Source organism: Nerophis ophidion, linkage group LG03 (assembly GCF_033978795.1).
Source record: "Nerophis ophidion isolate RoL-2023_Sa linkage group LG03, RoL_Noph_v1.0, whole genome shotgun sequence".
NCBI classification, from domain to species: domain Eukaryota; kingdom Metazoa; phylum Chordata; class Actinopteri; order Syngnathiformes; family Syngnathidae; genus Nerophis; species Nerophis ophidion.
In genome coordinates, this window is record NC_084613.1 from 56,825,450 (window position 1) to 56,844,763 (window position 19,314).

General features: G+C 37.8%; 2 protein-coding genes across 3 annotated transcripts in view; both read right to left on the bottom strand.

Annotated features, from left to right (window-relative positions):
* kcnk17 (potassium channel, subfamily K, member 17) overlaps nucleotides 1-10,966 on the bottom strand; it is a 25,461-nt gene extending 14,495 nt beyond the window's left edge. The window contains exon 1 of the mRNA XM_061893735.1: nucleotides 10,719-10,966. Coding sequence (XP_061749719.1) covers nucleotides 10,719-10,934 — 216 coding nt within the window. The 5' untranslated portion in view covers nucleotides 10,935-10,966. The remainder of the gene's footprint in view (nucleotides 1-10,718) is intronic.
* Nucleotides 10,967-11,358: 392 nt separating this feature from the next.
* Nucleotides 11,359-17,863, bottom strand: LOC133548796 (potassium channel subfamily K member 16-like). 2 transcript variants are annotated; one of them, XM_061893736.1, is made up of 5 exons: nucleotides 17,338-17,863; nucleotides 15,138-15,252; nucleotides 14,902-15,068; nucleotides 14,658-14,826; nucleotides 11,359-13,152 (listed from the first exon to the last, which is right to left on the bottom strand). In XM_061893736.1, exons 1-5 carry the CDS (start codon nucleotides 17,548-17,550, stop codon nucleotides 12,944-12,946), a joined length of 873 nt encoding a protein of 290 aa, XP_061749720.1. In that variant the 5' UTR covers nucleotides 17,551-17,863; the 3' UTR covers nucleotides 11,359-12,943. The 2 variants fall into 2 exon arrangements, with proteins under 2 accessions (XP_061749720.1, XP_061749721.1); XM_061893737.1 differs by having other exon boundaries at nucleotides 12,938-13,152; nucleotides 14,662-14,826.
* Nucleotides 17,864-19,314: the final 1,451 nt, after the last annotated feature.

The following is a 19,314-nucleotide window of genomic DNA, read 5'->3' on the forward strand; positions in this document are numbered from 1 at the left end:
GCCTCATCCTTTCTTGTGAAAGACTGAGCATTTTTTGGGAAGCAGTTTTATACCCAATCATGGCACCAACCTGTTCCCAATTAGCCTGCACACCAGTGGGATGTTCCAAATAAGTGTTTGATGAACATTCCTCAACTTTATCAGCATTTATTTCCACCTTTCCCAACTTCTTTGTCACGTGTTGCTGGCATCAAATTCTGAAGTAAATGATTATTTGCAAATAAAAAAATATTTATCAGTTTGAACATCAAATATGTTGTCTTTGTAGCATATTATATACATATATATATATATATATATATATATATATATATATATATATATATATATATATATATATATATATATATATATATACATATATATATATATGTATGTATATATATATATATATATATATATATATATACAGGTATATATATTATATATTTACATAAAGTCAATGAATTAAGTCATATGTATATATTTGTGTATATATCACAAATATATACATATGACTTAATTAATTGACTACATTTTCTGCACGAATCTGACACCAACAATTTTAACAAGTTGTTTTATTTGTATTTTTTTTTTTCAAGCCTAACCTTGTGACTATTCTTTATATGATAACTTTTCCCCAACAGACTGTTGTTTTGGCTAATGGAATCGGATGTGAATGTTAAAATGTCACAATAACATATGATTTGAACCGTTAATTTTTCCACCACTGTCAGTGAAAGCTGCAAATTGACAGTGCAAAAGCATGACAGGCAGTTATATTTGCCAAAGCACATTTCCTTTGGCGAGGATGTGTGACGAATAAAAGTTGGGGATGTGGTGCACATTTGGATTTGAATGATGGGTCAAGTGTAAACTGAGGGGCCAGAAAAAGTCACACTTTCCATATTGTCATGAAAATATCATGTATTGCAAATAAATAAAGCTGCTTGTTTCCTGCAAATCAAAGCTCCAACACAGTATCATGGCAACACGATTGTCGGAGTAGAACATCTGTTGGATTATTTTAGGTACAGGAGACATGCAGTCTGAGAATCAAGTGAATAAACAGGATACAAGCTTGATGATGTGGCAAGATGGAAATCAGATGGTCGTCCATTTAAAACATTTATTAACACTAAGTGACACATAAAGTTACTGGCACACTAAAAAATGGAAATCCTTTGAGAAATTTTGCATATTGCAACAGACAAAACATGTCATTGGAAAAGCAGACAGCAGCTGAAAACAAGAACATTGTTTTAATTAGAAACAATTGTTGTGGTAAAATGTCAATTTATTTGAATATATGCCGGCAAAACATTCTCATATAATGGGAATTCAACACTACTGTAATAACCATTCTTTCATTCATTTGCTACTGCTTGTCACCCTCGGGATCTGTAATAGTGAAGTATATTGCAGTTTTCAAAGTATATTTTATTTAGTTATTTGTTATTCTTTTTTGGGGGGAAAAAAACGATCCCCGGGATTATGGTCTCTTTGTGTGCAGTTTGCATGTTCTCCCCGTGACTGCGTGGGTTCCCTCCGGGTACTCCGGCTTCCTCCCACTTCCAAAGACATGCACCTGGGGATAGGTTGATTGGCAACACTAAATTGGCCCTAGTGTGTGAATGTGAGTGTCCAGGGTGTATGCCGTGTTCCGCCCAAATGCAGCTGAGCACCCCCCGTAACCCCGAAAGGGACAAGTTTCTACTATATATATATATATATATATATATATATATATATATATATATATATTAGGGGTGGGCGAATTAATGCATCAATTACGAGTTAACTCATCAATCTATTAACGCCGACAATTATTTTATCGCGCATTTGCGTATGTTGTTTATGTGCTTTTATTTTGTTAACGCCTTTTCTTATAAAGATGGCAGCACCCGGACGGGCTTCGACGTTGAGGGGCTGTTGGTAAAGATGGAACATTTGGCAAAAATACCGGACAATTCTGCAAATTTCATGGCTGGCTTACAGCGTGGTCACTCCGGGATCACTTACGACCGCCAGACAATTCTGAATGTGGATAGATCGGGCCGTTTGGACTGAATGACGCGTGCTTGCTAGACCGGCTAGTTAGCATGGGAATACTTTGCCGGCTACATCCAGCGGCCTGTGAAGCAGCGGAGTATATGTGTTGTCTATTTATGAATAATGTAGACGAGGCGTGTTGGCTAAGTTCTTAACGTTTACTTTCAGAGCGTGCATATCACAACATACAAGATGCCGTCATGGCAACACACAACCCATACTGGGCTACCGCGCATGCTCGTCACTCCTGTTGCATGCTGGGTAGGGTAGTTCTTTTATTCCCTGGCTCATGACATCACAATATAGTACCATGTATATGATGCGTTCAGTTTATCAAAGCACCAAGCAAACAATCGGAAAAATCCCACCGTATCAATTCCTAGATATGGTCAAAATTATTTGAAGTGCACTACGCATAATAAACACAACATTATTGATATTGCTACTACGGATAATTTGATCAAAAATTCCCTAAAACAGCACACTACCTATGATATAGGTTTTTTAAACATAAGATCCCTGATAAAAAAAATGTTTCTGCTGTAACCTCAGAAATTGCCTGTTCGGATGTTTTGATTGTGGCTCAGAGATTTGTATGTAGATTATATTTATTTTCCATAACAAACAGGATAACTTAAATACCCTGGCAGTGGCAATAAGCTCAAATGTTTGAATTTACAGTTTTTGAGTTGATTTTTACAAAATATGCTATTTAACTGCTACTGTTTAACAAAGACTGATTTAAATTGTGTTTGCACAACAAATGTTTTGGCGCTTTTGTTCATGTGGGAGAATATTCCAATAAAGGTGCACCACACACTACTTTTGAATTCATTATTGGGCTTTGCGTAAAAAATGCAGTTAATCGCGATTAATCGGACAAATAGTGCTTTGATAAACTGAACGCATCATATACATGGTACTATATTGTGATGTTATGAGCCAGGGAAGAAAAATAACTACCCTACCCAGCATGCAACAGGAGTGACGAGCATGCGCGGTAGCCCGGTATAGGTTGTGTCGCCATGACGGCATCTTGTATGTTGTGATATGCACGCTCTGAAAGCAAACGTTAAGAACTCAGCCAACACTCCTCGTCTGCATTATTCATAAATAGACAACACATATACTCCGCTGCTTCACAGGCCGCTGGATGTAGCCGGCAAAGTATTCCCATGCTAGCTAGCCGGTCTAGCAAGCACGCGTCATTCAGTCCAAAACGGCCCGATCTATCCACATTCAGAATTGTCTGGCGGTCGTAAGTGATCCCGGAGTGACCACGCTGTAAGCCAGCCATGAAATTTGCAGAATTATCCGGTATTTTTGCCAAATGTTCCATCTTTACCAAGAGCCCCTCGAAGCCGAAGCTTATCCGGGCAACGCCATCTTGTTAAGAAAAGGCGTTAACAAAATAAAAGCATGTAAATAACATACGCAAATGCGCGATAAAATAATTGTTGGCGTTAATAGATTGATGAGTTAACTCGTAATTAACGCATTAATGTGCCCACCCCTTATATATATATATAATATATATATATATATATATATATATATATATATATATATATATGTATATATATATATATATATATATATATATATATATATATATATATATATATATATGTATATATATATATATATATATATATATATATATATATATATATATATATATATATATATATATATATATATATATAGTAGAAACTTGTCCCTTTCGGGGTTACGGGGGGTGCTCAGCTGCATTTGGGCGGAACACGGCATACACCCTGGACAAGTGTATGTTTATAGGGCATCACGGTGGCAGAGGGCTTAGTGCGTCTGCCTCACAATACGGAGGTCCTGCTGTCCTGGGTTCAATCCCAGGCTCGGGATCTTTCTGTGTGGAGTTTGCTTATTCTCCCCGTGAATGCGTGGGTTCCCTCCGGGTACTCCGACTTCTTCCCACTTCCAAAGACATGCACCTGGGGATAGGTCGATTGGCAACACTAAATTGGCCCTAGTGTGTGAATGTGAGTGTGAATGTTGTCTGTCTATCTGTGTTGGCCCTGCGATGAGGTGGCGACTTGTCCTGGTGTACCCCGCCTTCCGCCCGATTATAGCTGAGATAGGCGCCAGCGCCCCCCGCGGCCCCAAAAGGGAATAAGCGGTAGAAAAATGGATGGATGGATGGATATATAAATATATATATATATATATATATATATATATATATATATATATATATATAGTTTATTTATATCCAAAGAAGCAGTAGTTCATCTTCAGTATATTCAGGTTAAAAAGGTAAGGTTATGAATCCTCATTTGTCCAAAAATAGTCATCTTTGTTGTTTGTTACCGAATATGCCATGATTAGAAGACACACACGCCATTTTTTCCGTAAGTTGGAACACACAGTTGTTGCCCAAAGTGCACTGCTATGGAAAAGGAAATAAATGTGCTGAAAAAATCAGTCCCAGCAATAATGTAATTGATCAAAATTGAGTTAACATTGCACATATTGTTATGTTACGTGTCTGTTACTACATTAAATACTTACTTGCAGTGTGTATATAAAACGTTGATGGAAGGTTTTGAAGTTGTTTTAGAGGGCTTAGAAGGCTAAAATGGTCACTTATTAGCCGTAGCTTCCAAAAATTTTTTTTAATCATATTTTAAATAACAAAAATAAAGAAAATGTGTACGTTCTTGTCTTTCATAATGATTGTGAATGATAGGCAAAATTCCCAAAAAGAAGTGTCCAACGGTTTTGTCAAAACAAGAATATTTTATCTATGAAATACATTTCAGTTTGTTTTAAAATAGTTACACTGATATGTGCAAATTATTAAATGTTATTTCGTTTTTTTTTTTTAGAACATTCCCATAAATGTGTGCCAATTATTAGTGGTGATATTTCATTGAATATTTACATTTATTTCAAGAACGGTCCTATTGATTTTCCCATTGAAATATTTAAATTTATTTTAAGCCCCCTTAATTTGTGAAACCTAATAATAAGCTTACTTTTAGAATATTCAAATGTATTTGTAAAAATAAATAAGTTATTTTATGAACTATCCAACTTTATTTTAAGAACAGTCCAATTTATTTGTAAAACAATATATAAATAAATATAATAAAATGTCATACTATTCAATGTTTACGTTAATTTCAAGACTAGCTACATGGATTTCTAAAAAAAATTGTTTTAAGTCCAACTAGTAATTATTAAATGGTATTTTATGAACTTTCCAACTTTATTTAAAGAACAGTCTCATTTATTTGTAAAAAAAAAATAAAATAAAAACAACAAATAATAATAATAATAAAATGTGATACTATTAGATGTTTAAATTTACTTTAGGACTATTTACATGGATTTCTAAAAAAAAAGGTTTTAAGTCCAATAATTTGTGATCATTATCAAATGTTATTTCATGAAACAGTTAAGTCAATTTTAAGTCCCACCAATTTGGGAAAACTAGTAAATGTTACTTTCTGAAATATTTCTGTTAGGTTTGCTACTGACAGTTTGGTCATGTTTGTGTTTTCCCTTGTTGGGCGTTTTATTCCTGTCTCGTGCTCTTCTTTCTAGAATCTATTTCCTATGTATTTTTAATCACTTCCTGTCCGTGTGCTCTTGTTTTGTTAGTAGTTCCTGTTTGGGCTCTGTGTTATGAAGCAACTTTACTTTCTATTCCATGTTGTGCCAGCACACCTGATTGTCATTAATTAGTTCTATTTAGTTCTACCTGGGTCCCTCCTTCTGTGCTAGATCATTATACTTGTTAGCTCCCTGCCTCCAAAAAATATACTTTTACCTGCACGCCCTCTGCTATTTCTGCAGACAAGCAACGCTCACCAAATCCTGACAATTTCACTTGAATTGATTAGTGAAAATTATAGAAGATGTATTTTAAGTCCCATTGATTTATGAAACAATAAAAAATATTTTATGAAATAATTAAGTTTATTTCAAGTCCCACTCATTTGTGAAAGTTATCTAATATTCTTTTTTTAGAACATTCCCAGTAATTTGTGAAAATTGTTAGGTTTATTTTATGAAATATTTAAATTTATTTAAAGAACAGTCCAATAAATTCGTCAACTCTAATACAAATCTAATTAAAAATGTAATTTAATAAAATAGCTATTTATTATTTTGAGTCCCACTGATTTATAAATGTGTTTATTTTAAAAACACCCATGTTGATTTTTGACTTCCCCATCTCCCAAGCAGGTTATGCAAACAATCATTTCATATCTGCTCATACCTGTAAGAGATCATATGTGAATAAACACCTGACTAATGAAAATTGTGCAAAGGGTTTTTCATTTCCTTTTTTAGATGACCCTTTGCTTATCAACAAGAGGGAACCAGTGTGACCTCCTTCTTTATTTGAGACTGTTGACACAAAACAACTATTCCCTCTCTGCATAAGTGAATTAAAAAAAAAAGATATCCATCATAATGGACAGGCAATCACTTGCAATCACTATATATATATATATATATATATATATATATATATATATATATATATATATATATATATATATATATATATATATATATATATATAAAAAGTTCTGTAGAGATGAAGTAGTCTTGTGATTTTTCCCACACCTACATATTGCGCTCTACCACGGTATCGAGCACTATTCTCTGGATAATCCAATCAAGATATATATATATATATATATATATATATATATTATATATATATATATATATATATATATATATATATATATATATATATATATATATATATATATATATATACAAACCCTGTTTCCATATGAGTTGGGAAATTGTGTTAGCTGTAAATACAAACAGAATACAATGATTTGCAAATCCTTTTCAACCCATATTCAATTGAATGCACTACAAAGACAAGATATTTGATGTTCAAACTCAAAAACTTAATGTTTTTTTTGGTAATAATAATTATTTTAGAATTTCATGACTGCAACACGTGCCAAAGTAGTTGGGAAAGGGCATGTTCACCACTGTGTTACATCACCTTTTCTTTTAACAACACTCAATAAACGTTTGGGAACTGAGGAAACTAATTGTTGAAGCTTTGAAAGTGGAATTCTTTCCCATTCTTGTTTTATGCAGAGCTTCAGTCCTTCAACAGTCCGGGGTCTCCGCTGTCGTATTTTACGCTTCATAATGCGCCACACATCTTCGAAGGGAGACAGGTCTGGACTGCAGGCGGGTCAGGAAAGTACCCGCACTCTTTTACTAAGAAGCCACGCTGTTGTAATATATGGCTTGGCATTGTCTTGCTGAAATAAGCAGGGGCGTCCACGAAAACGTTGCTTGGACTACAACATATGTTGCTCCAAAACCTGTATATGCCTTTCAGCATTAATGGTGCCTTCGCAGATGTGTAAGTTACCCATGCCTTGGGCACTAATACACCCCCATACCATCACAGATGCTGGCTTTTGAACTTTGCACCTATAACAATCCGGATGGTTATTTTCCTCTTTGTTCCTGAGGACACCACGTCCTCTGTTTCCGAATATAATTTGAAATGTGGACTCGTCAGACCACAGAACACTTTTCCACTTTGCATCAGTCCATCTTAAATGAGCTTGGGCCCAGCAAAACCAGCGGTGTTTCTGGGTGCCTTTGATAAATGGGTTTGGCTTTGCATAGTACATTTTTAACTTGCACTTACAGATTTAGCGACCAACTGTAGTTACTGACAGTGGTTTTATGAAGGTTTCCTGAGCCCATGTGGTGATATCCTTTACACACTGATGTCGGTTTTTGATGCAGCACCGCCTGAGGGATCAAAAGTCCGTAATATCATCACTTATGTGCAGTGATTTCTCCAGATTCTCTGAACGTTTTGATTATTTGACGGACCATAGATGATAAAATGCCTAAATTCCTTGCAATAGCTCGTTGAGAAATGTTGTTCTAAAACTGTCCGACAATTTGCTTACAAAGTGGTGACCCTCGCCCCATCCTTGTTTGTGAATTACTTAGCATTTCATGGAAGTTGCTTTTATACCCAATCATGGCACCCACCTGTTCCCAATTAGCTTGCACACCTGTGGGATGTTCTAAATAAGTGTTTGATGAGCATTCCTCAACTTTATGAGTATTTATTGCAACCCTTCCCAACTTCTTTTTCATGTGTTGGTGGCATCAAATTCCAAAGTTAATGATTATTTGCAACAAAAATTTTTTTTATCAGTTTGAACATCAAATATGTTGTCTTTGTAGGATATTCAACTGAATATGGGTTGAAAATGATTTGCAAATCATTGTATTGTGTTTATATTTACATCTAACACAATTGCCCAACTCATATGGAAACGGGGTTTGTATATATATATATATGTGTGTGTGTGTGTGTGTGTGTGTATATATATATATAGAGAGAGAGAGAGACATATATACATATATCCATCCATCCAACTTCTTCTGCTTGTCCGCAGTAGAGTCACGGGGGCAGCAGCCTAAGCAGAGAATCCCAGACTTCCCTCTCCTCAGCTACTTAGTCCAGCTCTTCCCAAGGGATACTGAGGCGTTCCCAAGCAAGCTGGGAGACATAGTCTCCCCAACGTGTCCTGGGTATTCCCCGTAGTTTCCCACCGGTCGGACGCGCCCTAAAAACATAGCCAAAGAGGCGTTTGGGGGGCATCCTGACTAGAGGTCCGAACCAACTCATCTGTCTCCTCCCGATGTGGAAGAGCGGCGGCTTTACTCTGAGGTGCTCAAAAAGGATCATTGTGTCTTGTTATTCATATACTTTTTTTAAATTTCCCTCTGATCAGACCATATTTTCACAACAAATACCCAGAAACCCTTGCAGCACTAACTCTTCCGGGACGCCACAATAACATCTATGGCTTTTGGAGCTCAGTGAACAACTGCACACACAACAAGAAGGAGACGAAGCAGAAGAACGAAGAAGAGACATGGCGACGACGAGTAAGAAAAATAAATACGCCTGCAAGTTCCAAAATGATTGGAAAAAAGAATTTCATTTCACCCAAGACAGCTCGAAGGGGAAACGGGTGTGCTGCCTGCACCTCACCCCCAACCCCCCGCAACCACGTCCCTAACACCCCCCCCCCCCCCCCATCCCCAAAGTTGGCAAGTATGGCATTCTTTTTCTTCCACTGTATTTAGATTCCTACATAGTTAAATAAGCTGAAATGACTACAACCACCCCCAGGTATATGAGAGGCACACTGCGTATGGCCAACTGTCACATTAGAGATAAGAGCATTGAAACCAAAACTTCACATGCAGGTGAGAAAATAAAAGAAACTGAATTATTTGACAAATAAGACTAATTTAGTGCATAGAAACGTACTGACTGTAAAAAGTGTAAACTAGTCAAAAGAACATTATATCATGTGCTGTCATCTGTGTCAGTGGAAATGTGACTGGAGAACACATCGATCCATTTTCTACCGCTTGTCCCTTTTGGGGTCGCGGGGGGTGCTGGAACCTATCTCAGCTGCACTCGGGCGGAGGGCGGGGTACACCCTGGACAAGTCGCCACCTCATCACAGGGCCAATACAAAAACACTCACATTCACACACTAGGGCCTATTTAGTTTTGCCAATCAACCTATCCCCAGGTGCATGTCTTTGGAAGTGGGAGGAAGCCGGCGTACTCGGAGGGAACCCACGCAGTCACGGGGAGAACATGCAAACTCCAAACAGAAAGATCCTGAGCCCGGGTTTGAACCCAGGACTACACAGGACCTTCATGTTGTGAGGCACATGCACTAATCCCTCTTCCACCATGCTGCCCCTGGAGAAACCATGTTGCAAGAAACTGCATATGACTTTAGTCCAAGAACCATTAAAAAATAGTAACTGAATAGGAAGTTACTCAGAAGTTCCTCAATACTTCATTTTTTTCACAGAATACTTACTTTTACTCAAGTAATTATTTAGGTGAGTACTTTCTTCTCTTACTTGACTGATATTCTGAAGTAACAGTTCTTTTACTCAAGTACAGTTTTTAAGTACTCTGCCAACCTCTGGATTCGAGGTACAAGTGTTTTGTGTTAGGAGCTCCGTCACAGACCCAATTAAGCTCGTAAGTTGAGGTAGAACTATATTAACTCTCCAACAGTGTAAAAACGACCATTCTTTCAAAAGAGCTCAAATGACACATTGCATAGTGGCCCCCATTTGGACACTTTTAAGTGTGTCGAAATGAACTTTGTCTATTTATGTCTTTTAAATTTGCTTTGTAAGTCCCTCTGTCAATATTATATAGGTGACAATTCCTACACAATATGTGTGTAGGAATGCTTCAATGAACTCCACTGAGGATGATCTGAGCTGATACAGTACATAGAAAACAAACAATAAAACCAACATTTTTAGGGAGGCAATTATATAGCTCATTGTAAACATTTTCATTGGAAATTCACAAATAATTGCGAATAATTGCATTACTTTTACAGTAAAATTTACAGTAATTTATTGTGATGTGAACTATAAGAGTACTGTCATTTTTATAGTAATGTGTTGTAAGATTAGAGTATTTTAATTACATTTTTTACAGTGTTCCTTGTCCTATAAGGGCAATTATTTCATTATTGTAACACTCTTTTAACATATTTTCCTCATGTTGTTTGTTTTACTACACTTATGTGTGACAATTTAACCTTCTGCTTCCTTCTCTTGTTAATGGCGTTCCTCACCTGGGCCACTTTCTCAAGGCTGTCTTGGTCCAGACATGCATACGTTGACAACAACTTTTGTTTGCGCATCAACAAAACACTGATGTCCTTCTGTTCAAGATCTCCCTCCAGCTTCCAAAACACCACCCCGCCGATAAGCACGTAGAACACATACACCAACCCCAGCAGGATGATGGAGGGCAATCGAGCAAAATGTAAAACTTCCTTTATCCCCATCTGGAAGAGTTTTAGGGTAAGCTCGAGGTGACTGGAGAGTTGACTTGAGAATGTGAAGGCAAATGACCTGCACTACTGCTCCATCACATTAGATGCTTGCCATGCAAATATGGTGCTGAGAAATGTCACCAGGGAACGATGCAGTTTAAAGAGCAGAATGCAGAAAGGCTCTTTTAAAAAGCCACTTTTCTCCTTTTGTCTTCCCTTCTAATGTGCGCTCAGGCTACCTGGCATCCTGATTAATGTGTTTGCTTTAGATAGCCCAAACATGCTGTGCCTGCTGGAGTTTCCCGTCAGCACACAAACACAGATGTCGACGTCCGGGTAGAATGTTACGTACACCTGCTCAACTGTATGAGACACATTAAAAGAGCACTTCGATTGAACAAAGATAATATTGAGGCATTATTAATATGTGTATTATTGTGCATCCTTGTTTTTCATATGTAAACAAGGTGAGAAACTGTGTCCATAAAATCTTTTTTTTTGCACCCAAAGAAGTGTCCAGCAGATATACATTGTTATTATTATATACATTCTCAAAATAAACAGGGCCTGGGCAATTATTTTACTCGGGGGGCCAGATTTAGATAAAAAAAAGGGTGTCTGGGGAACACTAATAAAAAACCTCACAAAAATTATGCAAAGCTAGAAACGTTATTACAGACCGCCTTAAAAAACGGAATGGAATTTGAATTTTTTTTTTTTTTTACTGAATGAGACACTTAGAATGTACATGAAAATAAATAATGTGGGATTTTACAATATTAACTACAAATGATAAAACACTGAATATTGACATCATCATTTACAATCAACCGAAACGCAACCAAAATGCAACAAAAATGGTGAAAAAAACCCCATCTACAATCCGAGATATCTCATAGTGACCATAGTAAGTAATTAGATGACCATAGTAACTAATTACATGACATAGCAACTAATTAGATGACCATAGTAACTAGTATGTGATGCAGATTCCAAGCATTGAAAGACTTAGATGGCCACTCTCTCACTGCGTCACCGTACGCAACCCGAGGATCCCTGGTTCAATCCCCACCTAGTACCAACCTAGTCACGTCCGTTGTGTCCTTGAGCAAGACGCTTCACCCTTGCTCCTGATGGGTGCTGGTTAGCGCCTTGCATGGCAGCTCCCTCCATCAGTGTGTGAATGTGTGTGTGAAAGGGTAAATGTGGAAGTAGTGTCAAAGCGCTTTGAGTACCTTAAAGGTAGAAAAGCGCTATACAAGTACAACCCATTTATCATTTATAGTTGAAGACTTTCGGCCATTAGAAAAAATCACTGCACATCATAATAGCAGCTACACTTTCCATCTTAAACATCTAAAACAATTATTTGGGAATCTCCGGCGGGCCAGATTGAAAAGCTAACCGGACCTTAATTTGACCAGGTCTGCAATAAATAGTACATACAGTACACAAGTGTATTTAATCAAAAAGAACGAGTAGAACTATTACACCCTCGTCCACCCTTTCGTAAGCTATAATGTTGATACCAAAGTTAGGTTTTTTTCATTTCCTTTAACATATTGCAAAAATAAAGCGAATTAATTATTAATGAGATGTATAATAATGTATTATATACTGTAGATTTGCTAGGTCACCTATGACAGAAAAAGCAAAGATGTTTTGTTCAGGTAGCTTAGCATATATTGACCTACCCTGGATGGGTTTTAATTGACAAAATGTGTCAAAAGGGCCCAGCAACCTTGAATCTTTTTAAGTATGTGGCCCTCGGTGTATAAAGTTAGGACACCCCTGGTTTATGATATATACTGTATAAGTGTGCAATGACACTTATTGAGGTAGACTTCTTACCAAAGTGTCATATAATGAACACATTCATAGAATAAAATGTACAATCTTGATGAATCACACATCACATTTGGACAATCACATATAGGTAATGAGCGGGAATCCTGCGCTGGCTGTAGTCAGCTGTGTGTCTAACCCCAGTGGCCTCAAATGAAAGGATTTGGGATCAGGTGTCAGATCTTTGAAGTGTCGTCCAGTTTATTAGATGACACGTCCTCATCCTCCTCTTGCTTCCTGAAGCCTGGAATTGTCAGACCAATGACATGCTCCATTATCCGCGTGCCCATGCTGAGGATCAGAGCGAGCCAGGCCAAAGCGAATATGATCCAAATACCCGCCAGGCTACGGTACAGAGAAATGTACTCCTTCCCAGGATCGGTCCCTGCAAGGGAAAATCAGTAGTTAGTAGTAGTTGTGTACCAATTTGTGGCGCATTATGAAGCGTAAAATACGACAGCTGAGATCCCGGACTGTTGAACGACTGAAGCTCTACATAAAACAAGAATGGGAAAGAATTCCACTTTCAAAGCTTCAACAATTAGTTTCCTCAGTTCCCAAACATTTACTGAGTGTTGTTAAAAGAAAAGGTGATGTAACACAGTGGTGAACGTGCCCTTTCCCAACTACTTTGGCAGGTGTTGCAGCCATGAAATTCCAAGTTAATTATTATTTGCAAAAAAAAAAATAAAGTTTATGAGTTTGAACATCAAATATCGTGTCTTTGTAGTGCATTCAACTGAATATGGGTTAAAAAGGATTCACAAATCATTTTATTCCATTCATATTTACATCTAACACAATTGCCCAACTCATATGTAAACAGGGTTTGTATTTGTGAATTGAAGTGAAGTGAATTTTATTTATATGCCGCTTTTTTCTAGTGAGTCAAAGCGCTTTACATAGTGAAACCCTTTATCTAAGTTACTGGGAGTAAGTGGGTAAAGTATCTTGCCCAAGGACACAACGGCAGTGACTAGGATGGCGGAAGCGGGGATGGAACCTTTAACCCTCAAGTTCCAACCGAACCACACTGTCCTGTATTAGTGATTCCCAGGGCCCAAAAAAAGTCTGCAGGCTCTAGAGCATTTTAATTTCAGGCTCCAGTACTCTGGAATGCCCTAGGGGGAACAGTTAGATGCCATCTCGGTTGAAGCATTTAAGTCGCACCGTAAAACTTATTTATATACTCTGGGCTTTTAAATATACTTTGTTTTAGACCAGGTGACCTGCTTCTTCTCTTTTTTGCCTCCCTCTCCTGCAAGGAGAGGTTACCAGGTTGTATTATGCTGATAGTAAATATTTGTACCGTGAATTGATTTACGTGGACCCCGATTTAAACAAGTTGAAAAACTTATTCGGGTGTTACCATTTAGTGGTCAATTGTACGGAATATGTACTGTACTGTGCAATCTATTAATAAAAATTTCAATCAATCAATCAATCAAAAACCAGAAGGCCATGGTTAATCCCTGAAGATATACCAGTCTGGAGGACAGTCATGACCACACCTTATTGATCTGGTTGGAGACCAATCCTCTGCTTGCCCCCAATGGACTGGACTATTACATTACTATGAATACTTTGAAATAACTGTACCCACTTTGCATCCTTAGCAGCCGGTAACACAGGCTCTGGGTTCAGAACAGTGATGTCATTGTGGTTTGAACAGCTCTTCGAGGCACCTATAATTAAGGGCTGTATAACTAATCATGGATTAAATTATTAATGTTTTGGTCAGGGTTGTGTTGAAGCTGTAGTCTATCCTATCTGAATTAGGGCAACGCCCAGGACCAGTGGTGGCCATTCAAGTGTAGCGTGATTGTGAATGTCAGCATGTGACCCACAAAAACTACCCCCTTTTAGTACTTATTTGTGCTCTCTACTCACCCACCACATAATCTCCAAACCCAATGGTGCTGAGTGTAATGAAAGCGAAGTAGAAGCCTTCACCAAATGTCCACCCTTCCACGTAACTGAACAGCAGAGGTGGGATGACCAGAAACAGCAGGCTACCCGTGACGAAGAAGGAGCTGACTGCCAAAGCCTCAACTGTTTGCTAAAGAAGAAAACAGGAAACAAGTTCTACAACAATTTAGCCCAACAGCATACAGCTACTCAATGGATGCATTACCTTGTGTGGAACCACAGACACCATCCCTCTCTCCAGGCGACCTAAGTGTAGAGTGAGGCATTTGCCCAGTTGTTTGAGGAAGGCCAGGTTTAGTGGGATGCCGCACAGGGCATAGAACACGCAGAACACCTGACCACACACAGTGCTGGGAGATAGGTTGCCATACCCTGGGAAAAAGAGAAGTCATCCAGCACAAGCCGGACTTGAAAAAATTCCACCTGGTGCAAAGCGCTCACCTATAGTTGTGACCACAGTGCCGGCAAAAAAGAAAGAGCTGCTGAAATCCCAGTTACTAGGGTTCGTTGAGTTACCCGAAGGATTCACGCCCCTTTCCCAGGCGTCTAAAATCACCTGCAAATACATCACACTGTCATTGACATAACAATATATCCTTGGAAATCATTTAATGATAAGTGCCGGGAAAAAATTCACATGTTTAATCAGATGGATTACAGCTAAAGATTAATTTGAATTAATTGTGCTTAATTTTTGAAGCGTTAAGAGACTAAAGAAAGGAAGGAACATTTCTTGGACAAACTGCCTGAAATGCATTGCTAGAGATGTTTTAGGGATTTTGATCATTCTGTCATAAAGATGGGTTACAGGTAAATGGGTAAAACTGTTTTTAAATCAGATTACCGTGTTTGTTGGACTATTAGGTGCACTTAAAATCCATTAATTTATAACCCCTTATAACCTTTTGGTTCCTGCTGATGTGTATTTGGATCTGGGGTTTCCATAAGTTGAAAATTTGTGCGTAACCCGAGTTGTAGTTGATAAGCTCCTTCCTTTTCTCTTGCCTCTTGTGGGGCATTCATCCTGCGCTGTTGGCATTTTTAATATAAAGTATCATACAACTTATATCTGTCAGTAGTTCGATGTGGAAGTGCAAACAACTACCGGTAGATAACGATGACAGGGAGAAGACACTGTCAAAGTGGAGCCACGTAAATAAAAACGGAGCATCCTGAAGAGACGGTCAAAACGCGGCTTGAAGATGGTTTGTAAAACATAATCTATGCAACATTTTGACCAAAGAACCACCCTTACATATTATATAGACTACAAGGAAATGTTTTAAATATATATTAAAAAAAAAAAAAGACTCCTTCAATGGGCCTTAAAATTCAGTGTGCCTTTGGTATGAACATAGACCCGAATAGACCAATAATCCGGTTCGCCCAGTGGTCGGAAAAATACGTCAATAATGTTGTTGGATTATGCAAAACCAACTTTTCTTAACTATTGGTAGCTGTTTTTGTGTATTTGGGATCTGTATGCATCCCGAAAATGTTAAATCAGACCTTAGAAGCATGGCGGAGATATTTATACAGCAATCTTGTCTTCCTTCATACTTCCCCCAAACAATCCATTTGGAATTGATCACATTTGTGACATTGTTCCCAGTTGTGACTTCAGCAGATATCTCCTTATATTGTAAAGTTTCAACTTAAAAGCTTTGCGCGAGTTTGTCATTGTAGTCAATAAGTTCCTTCTTTTTCTCCATCCTTTTGTTGTGGGGCAGACTGACTCGTACATCCACATGCATCCCCGGCTGTTGCCATTTCTAATACAAAGTAGCATTGAGTTTGAAAGTGTATCCGTCAAAATACCCCATATGGCAGTACTAAAAACTACAACATGGCTGACGGGGAGAAAATGCAGTCGAAGTAAAGGCACAATTAAAGGAAATAAGACACAAAACAGCGCATCCTGAAGAGACGGTCAGAAAGCGGCTTAAGAATGATCTGTAAAACATAATCTATGCAGAATTTTGACCAAATAACCACCATTACATATGTAAACCACAAAGAAGTTTTTTTTTAAAATACCAAAAAACATAATACAACCCATATCATATTATGATTTATTACAAGTCATATTGTATATTATCATTTTTTTTCCTGTATACAAAAACAGGTACCAATAAGTAAAAAAAAGTTGGTTTTGCAAAATAGGTGACCTTTGAGTGAACATGCTAAAATTAAATTCCAAACAAAGACCAGAACTAATACCTGTAATGTGGGTTATTCACCACAACATAGCTCAGCAAGAAGCCCCATAAATACATATGGTTTTAAAGCTGTGAGCTGCATTTAGGAAGCCATCACAAATCATAGCTTTTAATCAAATGAATGAAAGAGCAACAATTAGCACCAATAAAAAGCTTGGCTATCAGTATTCCCACACATTAACAATAGGTGCATACTAGATCCTGACAGGCAGTTGACCTCTAAACTTTTTATTAGTACTGTAGGCACTTCTAATACAATTTATCTTTTGCTGATCCCTGTAGCTCTTTTTGCTTACATTTACTCAGTGACATGGTGTCAAGGTTACAACTTTGACTACTACATCCGTCAATCAACACATTGATTGCTGTTTATGCCCCATAGCAGTTTTACAGACATGAACAAGAAGAAGAAAATGCCAGACCTGAACAAACTTCTCCAAGGCTGGTCCATCCAAGCAGGTGTAATTAGCCAAGAAATTCAACTTCTCCAGTTGGAAGTGGTTTCGGTTGTTGCTCTCAGCCTCTCGTTCCAGGACTTGGAAGACGATGGCGCCAAATAGCAGGTAGGTGAGGTGGGCCAGAGCCAAAAGTACCGTCCAGCTCACTTTGACGCGGACCAGCTGGAACCTCGCCATCAAAAAAGTGCACCAAAGCCACAATGGAACCACAGGCGTGCGCTCGGATCGAGATTTAGTAGTTGAAAAAAGGTTTAATGCTAACTTCCTCGGAAAAATACTCAGATCTTGTTAGGGGTTCAGAGTAAAGTGGTGCCATTATTGCTGAAAAAATTTAAAATTATATATTTGTCTTTTAGTTTATACTGTGCAAGTGTTATTCTTTTGCAAAGCCGTGTCTCATAATGACTGAAGGTAGACCATCTCTACTAGCTGTTATTTCTCTGATTGGTCAACAAGGCCTAGTATCTGCCAGACTGTGATTTATGGGTCGCCTGTGTGGCGACTAAACACCTTCTCCATTAGGGCGACATCTGGACACACACACACACACACACACACACACGCACACACACACACACACACACACACACACACACACTCGCGTGCACGCACACTCAACAGTTTTAACTGTTTCCACTAATAAAGCTGCACCTTGTCTGTTGAACAAAAGTTAATATTTCACCTGACTACTTTTCAGTTGGTTAAGCGGTCCAGCAGAGTTGTGCTTTGCAACGGCAGCTTTTCTTCAAACCCAAAGAAGCCTGCTTGAACAATCTTACAATCACAAGACCTTTTTACCAGATTGGGAGGCCGTTAATGTTTACGGTCACAGGGGGAGGAAAGAGTTGACTTTTTGACAAGAGCAATGAGCAAGCTATATAAAACTTAGTTGAAATATGTCTCAAAAGAATACCTAATGGATATTTATGGGTTTTGTGTTGTACAGAATTGTAAAGACTCACAGAGTACATGCCAACAAAAATAACTGCTTTAATCATCCTGTATTGGTACAGATGTACCAAAGAATCTGATTGCTGGTTTCAGCACAAGCATTTACCTTTTAGGATTGATTGATTGTATAGTAAACATTCTAAAAAGAAACTAGTGACTTCTAAGCATTTCAAAATTCTCCACTTACAGACTCAACAACCACAGCTATTTTAATGATTTTCTGTAATGGGATCCAAGCTGCGCACTGCAAAGCAAAATATTATTTTGACAGACGTTCTCAGAGAAGTACGTTGGTATCTCAACATAAGAGAGTTTTGAGATAAAAGCTGTCTCTCAGCTATTTGTTATACTTTGCGTTACAAGCCAAAATTGGGGGGCATAATGAAGCAGAATCAGTCAACCAAGGATGTTTGAATAAAATATGAATGGCGGAAATTTGTCAATGAAAAAATGGAGAAGCTGCTGATGGTGAGTTTGACAGAGAAGCAGCTGGAAGGAGACACCATAGAAGTCCAGTCTTCAAGGGAAATGTTGTACATTTGTATTACATATTCTAAATTCATTGTAGTTATTAGGAATATATTCTATTGTATTGTTTTATAAAATATTTACAAGTTAGAAGTTTGTTTTTCTTTTTAAAAGGCACGTTATGTAATAATGATGATGCTTTTTGAAGGGAAGACGGCAAGCACCCAAATTGATTATTGATTTCAATTAATTTCAATGGGAAACGTTGATTTAAGATACACATGTTTTGAGATAGGAGCTTTGTCATAAAAGCCATTAAGCTCATTTGTTGAGGTACGACTGTATCAATTTAACAATTCTGTATAAGTCATGGGTAACCCAAGTGCTCCACCGAGTCATTTTGTGTGGCTTCCCAAGCTTAACATAGTCATATTGATCTCTTTCAGGTTCACACAATCATTGATGGCATGTCTGAAAGACTTTTGCACATAATGATCTCCACTACCTTATAAACGGCGATAT